The 8,337-nt window shown below is 43.6% G+C and overlaps 1 protein-coding gene across 1 annotated transcript in view; it reads left to right on the top strand.

Annotated features, from left to right (window-relative positions):
- Positions 1–1,817: 1,817 nt before the first annotated feature.
- LOC104494986 (glutathione S-transferase-like) overlaps positions 1,818–8,337 on the top strand; it is a 7,820-nt gene continuing 1,300 nt past the window's right edge. Inside the window, exons 1-5 of the mRNA XM_010137895.1 lie at positions 1,818–1,904; positions 2,889–2,940; positions 5,688–5,820; positions 6,162–6,303; positions 7,324–7,455. Coding sequence (XP_010136197.1) covers positions 1,818–1,904; positions 2,889–2,940; positions 5,688–5,820; positions 6,162–6,303; positions 7,324–7,455 — 546 coding nt within the window. The remainder of the gene's footprint in view (positions 1,905–2,888; positions 2,941–5,687; positions 5,821–6,161; positions 6,304–7,323; positions 7,456–8,337) is intronic.

Here is an 8,337-nt window from a genome sequence, read left to right on the forward strand (position 1 = left end):
CTCCCGCGTTGAAGCAGGAAAGCTGGCCCGTTAAGTACGGTGAACTCTGCTCCAGGCTAAAGGGCGCTTCACGCTGAATGAAGGTAATGCTGGTTTTTGGAAGACCGTTGCCTCTTTAGTGGTTCTTACATCATTAGAAACCATCCTTGGAGAAATTCAGGACAAGTGTGTCATTAAGGCTTGCTAGGAAATAGGATGGAAATACAGAGTTTAGACAAAAACAGTAAAACCTCTTGTAGATAGACAGCTTGTGTTGAGGTCTTTACTAAATATTAATTAAGGCTAAAGGTAGTGCATGCAAGATGCTGTTACTTACGTGGCTGCAGCATAAATTCCTGGTGTGAATTGATAGAGGGAACTAATGCTTAGGGGTTAATAGAATAGCAGTCTTTTAGCTGAAACAGTATTTCTTAGGTTTTTGCATAAAGGGGAGGTAACTCATGGACATCCCCTGATAACAACAGAAGGTAACACCTGGCTATTCCTGATAAGCATAAGAACTTGCAATTAAAACTGGTGAAAACTGCATTTGTGGTTTGGGGAAATGCCAAGGGTCCAGTGAGCATGCGCAAGAAGCTGAGTTCAGAAGTTCATGAAGAAGAGGGAACCTTACAGCATCTTCAGGACCACTGAAAAGACCCCCAAAGAACAACAACATGCCTGCGCAAGGGGAGGAGATCTAATTTACATCAGAAGAGGGACAGAGTTGTGCATATGTAAAGAAGGGCGGAACAATCTTTTGAATATGTATGTCTTGTTGCTTTAAATAAAAGGTGTTTACTGCCACTGTGTGTGCAGGCGCCTTGAGGGAATTTAACCCTTGCCTACACCCAGTGCTGAATAAACATACCTGCTCCTCAATTGATTTTGATTGCGGAGTTTATTCCACGCATCAGAATGAGTTCTTCAGCAGTGTCTGGGCTAGTGCAGCAGTCTCAAAATGCCCTGGATGGGGATGTGTTTTTTGCTATGGGAATCAGGTGTTGCTCAGGTAAAATAGGAAGGTTTTCTGTATCTGCTCTCCATGTTCCCTGGGAGTCTTTGGACATTTACATCTTCTGCAAGATTCAATTTCTTAATTACATAATGCTGCTGTCTCCTTTAAGAGCACACGTAGAATCAGTCTCGAGGAGAAAAGACAACGCAGAAAGAACCGTGCCTCGACTGTACCACCCAAAGAGACCTTCTGCTGTGCTTTTTGCAACCGGTCTTGCCTATCCCGCATTGGCCTTTTCAGCCATCAGCGCGTTTGCAGTAAGCGTGGGTAAAGCCCTTCCCAAATCTTCATCCGCAAAGCCAAGCCATGATGATGAATTTAATGGAATAAAGGGAAGATTAACAATTCCTCTGTCCCTACTTGAGGAAAAAAAGTGGATGGCAGTGGAAGCCAAAAAATGTGCTCTGACACCTGGCAAACAGGACTAGACAAATCTCAGTGTACTAGTAAAACAAGTTTTCCCTTCTCTTTTCATCTTTTCATTGAGGATGATGGCAGTGAGGGTAAGCAAGTAACTTCCATGGGGATGCACCACAATTTTCAGTGGCTTTGTATGATTGTATTAAAATGCAGCAAGTTCCCCCTGTAGATCAGGACTCATGCAGCTTGTTTAAACATGTCTGTGTTTGCTTATCATAACAAACCTCCCTGTAGCACTGGGGAAGTCTTTACAGATCTGGCATCTTTCCCTTCCTAGCACAGCCCGTGTGGTGTCAATAGTCCCTATCCCATTTTATGTTTTAAAAATAATGGTGCTTAGACCAGTTTTGAGATGCTCTTTTCTGTTTAATATTTTTCAGGGAACCAGGAGCTCGGAAGCATGTCAGGGAAGCCCAGGCTTACCTACTTTAATGGAAGGGGGCGAATGGAGCCTGTAAGATGGCTGTTGGCAGCAGCTGGTGTGGAGGTTAGTTGGCACCTGGAACAGTGTTCCAGACTGGTGTTTTCAATGGGCCCCATTAAGGAACAATTTAACATGGACATGGAGGATAAAGACTGTAAGAGGGTAGCTAAATTCATTTGGCCAGTGGCACCGTATGTTTGTACCCACCTAGTTCAGTGGTTAATATTTGAGATGAAAACTCGGTGACGCTTGAAGTTTATTAGAGCCAGAATCAGTCCCCTGAAGTAATTAATCATAATGGGTCAAAATGAGAGCTATTTAAAGGCCCTTAATCTGTTTTGAAGCTGTGCAAAACCATCTTAACTCAGTCTGTAGTTCGCAGTTACAGCATATATGGGCAAGAGTGGTGTTGACTTACCTGCCCTGGGGCAGGGTGTAGGAATTGTTGCGTTGCCTTGAGCTTCCCTTGGCACTGGTTGCAACCTGTCTTCTTCCTGTAGATGTCTATACTTAGTTTCTACCCACACTTAGGTTATTTCTGAATCAGTGCTCTGGGGCAGAAATGGCCAGGCCCTTCTGCTCCTCCCCAGCTGTGAGAATGCCTGGGGGATCTTCAGAACATCTGTGGCAATTGAAGATCTGGCCCATTATTTTTTCTTGGTTTGCACATTCTGCTCATGATTATGTGTAGTTACAAGAAAAATGTTCAAATACATCAATCATAGAATTGTTCTGGTTGGAAGCGATCTTTAAGATCAAGTCCAACCATTAACCCAGCACCACTAAGTCACCACTAAATGATGTCCCTCAGCTCCACACCTAGGTGTCTTTTAAATACCTCCAGGGATGGTGACTCCACCACTTCCCTGGGCAGCCTGTTCCAATACTTCAAAACCCTTCTGGTGAAGGAATTTTTCCTAATATCCAACCTGAGGCTGTTTCTTCTTGTTACTTTAGAGAAGAGACCAACACCCACCTTGTTACAACCTCCTTTCACGTAGTTATAGAGTGATAAGGTCTCCCCTGTAACACTATTCTGTCTTTCAGTTTGAAGAAATTTTTTTGGAAACAAAAGAACAGTATGAAAAGTTAATCAAAGGTAAGAATCCCAATGCCTGAGGCTTAGTCCCTCAAAAAAACCTTGCTCCAATTTAGCTAAACTTGTGGTCTAAAATCAGTTTGTTTAAACCAGTGCAAACCTAAAATACTGAAATACTAGTTTTGAGTAACCTGTTCTTTCCAGCACCAACCAACTCCTAAAAGCTAGAGGCCATAGCTTCTGTGACTGTCTTTATTGTAGTATGTTAAACTGGGGTAGCAGTAATTCCTACTTAATTCAACTTAATTATGCTGTTAGCATGGTTCCTGGTGCATTTTTGGTCTAGAGCAAATAGCACTCCCTGAAGCAATTCCTAGGCATCATTTGGGAGTTGTCCCAGGACAAGGGCCACTTCCAAGACCACCATGCTCTATAGGCAGAGTGAGCTGAATGTTGTGAATGTGGCCAGTCTGTGCCAGCTAGCCTGAGCTGTTGAGTTGACTAGTATAGATATACCTGTATGTTGATCCCGAACCTCAGTGAGATAAGCCTCTAAATGGAAACCTGACATGGCACCAAGCCAGCTTTCCTTCGTGCTAGGCTCTGTGTGAACACGCTAGTGACAGTTCTAAGCATGATAAGCCTGATTCATGAAGATTCCCCAGTTAAAAAACAGGGTGCCAATGAGGAGACCTGCAGAAAGTCTGGCAGGGTCAAAGCAGCAGGCTGCAAAGGCTTTGTGTTGACCTTGGGAGTGAGATCAGTTCACAAACACCAGCACGTACCCTCAGCCACTGCCCTTGATATTGGCCAGATGAAATCCAGCAATGAACACCTTCACAGCCACCCTGGAAGGAGAAGTCCTTGCTCCCAGGGTGGGGAAGGAGCTGGAAATGTGAGGAGCACTACAGAGTGCACCTGCCCCACAGTTTACCTCCTGCTCAAGACATGTAAGAGAAACCTCACAGCAGACTGAGCTTGCCAAGGCGTACTAAGAGACTTGAAAGAGCACTCAGCTGCATTCTGACTGCTTGCTGACAGGAAAAGCTGTGTTTAAAGAAATTCTGACAAGAAAAATCAATGTACAAAAAAAAAGGCAGTATTAAGAAGATCAGAATTAAATTTGTAAGTCCAGCTGGGTGGGAATTTGACAACATGGAAGGGCAGTGCAGCATAAAGACACCAGTTATAGCTCTAAATATGATAGCTCAGGTACTGGAAGCCCAAATCTGAATTTGCTTCCCAGGACTAATTAATCCAGAGTGGTACAATCCTGGATACAGTGTCGAAGCTCATCCATATACAAGAATAAGAATTAAATGGTGATGAAATGGATAGGGAAGTTTTATAAAGAAGATTGGGGGCTTTTATGTATATATTGAGCTTAAGAGGGTAAGAACACAAAGAAAAAAGTGGGGTTTAATAAGATAGGTTGAATAAAGACCAATTAGTCATCCTGATGAATGGACCTCTGGAATGCTGCTGGTAATGCAGAACAGGATGGAACATGAATAATGCCAGATTACCTCTATTTTTTTTCCCCCCGCCAACATGCTTTTGGCCAAGGTATGCTGTATTTAGACACTGCCACATTGTTAGAACAGTCCGGGTGTGAGTTTGGCCCATGCCAGCTGATGACTCTCTAAGCAATGGCCCAGCAGTGTCCAGGATGAAGCCGGGGCTAGGGGTTATTCTCAGCTGGCAGCTTGCAGGCAGGCAGCTGTTCTGGAGACTGAGTGCGGTAAACAGCATTGGCCTAGTCAGACCTGTTACCTGCTGGCCTGAAAGACAACTAGCCAAGCTGAATGCTTATGCGTGTGTTCCTGACAGGGAACTGATCTGCATTCGAAATTACTGGATTTAGGTTCAGATGTAACAGATATCTATTCTGCTGTAATCCATTGGGTTTAAAGTGCAGGTTCAGGCTTTTCCTGGCAGCATGAGGCAGGGTCCAGAAGTGCAATGGAGCAAGCGGTGCCAGATCCCATCAGCTGGTGAAGCTCTAGCAATGCCATAAAGCAAGGGGCCAGCTGCACCGTGATGACCTTATGTGATTCAGGCTAGTCAGTATTTGATCTTTCCCACAATGTTAGTTTACTGCATTGTCTTCGAGGACTCCCGTTCTTGGCAGGCCCCGGCTGCCCCGTGCCCGGGTCTGTGATGTCCGGAGGTAGAGCAGCGACTCTTTCACGGGCACCCCCTTGCCGTGAGGAAGGAGCTTGTGTGCCCTTGTGAGGTTGAGAGCTGTGCTGGTGGTGGCATGTGCCTCCGGTGGGGTCTCCCAAGCCAGACAGGTCTCAACTGAAGGGTCAGACAAAGTGTGTCCACGGGCAGGATGGGCTCACTAGCCTTCGGGCAGCCATCCTAGGAGAAGGACAACTCTGACTCCAAACCCGGGCAAATGGAGCTCGTTTATCCCTGTAAGTCATCCATCTCAGAGAAGGATACTCTAACCAAACCTATGACCCGAGGACTTTGCTGTCACCGTCCAAGCTCTCCAGGCCCTGGCAGATGAACCTCAGGTGTAAAGGGTGGAGCCAGTTCCGCACACGCTGGTGCCTCACCTAAAAAACCCACCGCGCAGGCCCGAAGGGTGCACTCATCGCTTGCAGTGAGCGTGGGAAAAGCCCTTCCCAGATCTTCCTTCACGAAGCCAAGCCATGAGTTTACTGGGTGGAGTTTTATAGTTCGGGCAAGACATCAATGATCTCCTGCACTGCAAAAGAAATGTGCTCGGTCTCTCACTCTCCTGTAAAGTTAGCACTCTAGGAAGAACTAACAAGCTTTCCCTCAACTTTCCACCCTAGATGGAGTCCTGCTGTTCCAGCAAGTGCCCCTGGTTGAGATTGATGGGATGAAGATGGTGCAGACCAGAGCCATCCTCAGCTACATAGCAGGGAAATACAATCTCTATGGGAAAGACTTGAAGGAGAGAGCCTGGTACTGTAACACCTCCTTTCACTTAATGAGCAATTTGTTATTTGACTCTATATAAGAAATTCAAGCCTGTAAATCCAGTAGAAAGGCATGAGAGACTAACACAGTAAAAAGCAAGGACTCTGAAGCCTTTGCTTTGGTTTCAACCACTGCTTCTGAAATGCTGCTAAACAAACAGGCTTTTAGTTCTTTTAAAAAATATTTAGCTTTAGTTTATGCTTGGGTTTGGCTATGAAAATTGTCTCTGTGGTGGTGATATAATATTGTTTAAGTTGCTTTAGTCAATTGGAAAACAAACAAAATAACTTCTGTGCTCTTTTCTACTGTCTTTTACCCACCAATAGGATTGACATGTATGTGGAAGGAATAACAGATCTGATGGAAATGATTTTGGTGTTTCCTTTCTCCCCACCTGAGGCAAGGGAGAAAAATCTTGACTCAATTAAGGAGAAGGCAACTAACAGGTACTTCCCAGTCTTTGAAAAGGTGAGTGATGGATGTGTCTCTAAAACTTGTTGTTACAATTATCAAAATTTCCCCAAATTAAGAACATGTTTGCAGTGTAGGTCAGTTCCAAATCCTTGGCTTCCTTTGCTCCATCAAAGAAGTGGAAATATAGCAGCAGGTTTTCTCTATTTGTTGGCTTGTGTTGTCAGGGCTGATGTATATGAACATCTGCAAAGCAATATGTTCTCAGCTAAACCCTAAAACTTTTCACTAAAGTCAAAGCAAGCAGCTATGATTTGTTTTTTCAGCCCCCTGGAGAGGATAGTTCCACACTCTATTGGTTTAGAGCACATCTCTCTGCTATACTTAATTCCAGTTGGAACATTTTCAATAGAAGATTGCAAAAATCCCTTGCAAATAAGTCAGGTGGGGAGATTAGGAGGACTTTAAAACAACACAGATTTCCGCACATCACACTTTTGAAAACAACAAACCAAGCCCATGTGACTCAGGCATCTGGCAACATTTCTGACTTCTGTAACATTCATTTAGTTTTGATGGAAAACAATAATAAAGCCTGAATATCCTAAAAGTTCTCCTGAGTATAATCTTATTCCCAGAGGCAGGTATTTTCTTTGGTTAGCTATTGTAATTCTGTGTTTCTAAGTTTGCTTGCTGATATGAACATTGGACATAACTTTATGAAATTGCCATTTAGATATTTCATTTAAATTCTCCAAGTTATTCTTTAGTTCCTCCATTTCGCCTATTTGTAATTCTATGACTGTTACTAGTCTACTTAAGAACGTGGTTTTGTCCGTGTTCCCAACGCCCATCACCATTCATTATTACTGAGTGACAAATGTTGATAGTCTGTGTCCTTCAAGAAGGTTTTTTCCAACAGTGAAGTGATTTAGGCTAACAGCCTCCAGCTGAAAACTCTACCCTGGAATTTCAGATATGCTAGCTGTTCAGCTCTACAGCTGTGCTGTGAGGCTTTAGCTACCAGACATCATGTCCCATTCTCATCTGCAACCTGCAGTCTCTTGTATTCTACAGGTTTTGAAACAACATGGCCAAGACTTTCTTGTGGGGAACAAGTTCAGCTGGGCAGATGTTCAGCTAACTGAAGCAATTTTAGCAGTGGAAGAGAAAATACCTGCTGTGCTGTCAGGGTTTCCTCAGTTGCAGGTAATTTTGTTATTGAGTGTGCCTGTATTGGGGAGGTGGAGGACAATCCTGAGGTGATCATCTCTCCTTGCTGTGTAAATTAGAGTGTGGTCTCAAGGAACTATTGTATGTTTGCTTAACATCAAACACAGAGGGAATTGATTTAGTTGGTTTGTTATAAGACAGTATGCTCCTGATTAACCCTGTTTAGACACGCTTATGAGTGGTATTTGCCTCCTGGATAGAAATAAATTAATGTCACCCCAAGGGAATCACTGATCTAAGCCTCCCTGTTTTAATTTTCCTGCTTCCTGCCAGTAGATGCTATCTAATACCAGATAACAAATTAAGTCTGTGATACAGCTTGACATGTTAGAATAAGGTACAGTGTGCCAGTTTCTGTACAATTTTGGGATGCCAGTAACCTCACTTCACTTCTGTCTTCTACCGTATGACTAGAAACTCAAGACCTAGCATTGGCCACAGTTTTATTTCAGTAATCAAGCTGATGCAATCAAGGATGAATTCTCTGCCTTTGTGCCATGTACAAAGTCTGAAGCCAAGTGAAAGTGAGGCACTTCTGTGGTGAGATATGACCAGAAATCCCCCAGGCATGCAACATGCTATAAAGTACAGTGTGTGAACAAGCCTGGGGCATGACCTGCAGGATTCATCGTGAGTTGAAATACAGTGGACCCAAGTAGCCAGTGACTGGAACAAAAAGCACACAGTGTTTGGTAGTCCTCCTATGTGCTTGTAATCATGATAATAAAACAGTGTAGACAATGAAAATTTGGGTTGAGTATGCAAAGCTTGAGGTCATGCTTCTTTGTACTTAAACTGGTAATTTGAGGTGTGAACTGAAAGACTTGCTTTTTTCCAATTGAAAAAAGAAACGGTTCA

The sequence above is a fragment of the Buceros rhinoceros genome, unplaced genomic scaffold, assembly GCF_000710305.1.
Source record: "Buceros rhinoceros silvestris isolate BGI_N320 unplaced genomic scaffold, ASM71030v1 scaffold2496, whole genome shotgun sequence".
NCBI classification, from domain to species: domain Eukaryota; kingdom Metazoa; phylum Chordata; class Aves; order Bucerotiformes; family Bucerotidae; genus Buceros; species Buceros rhinoceros.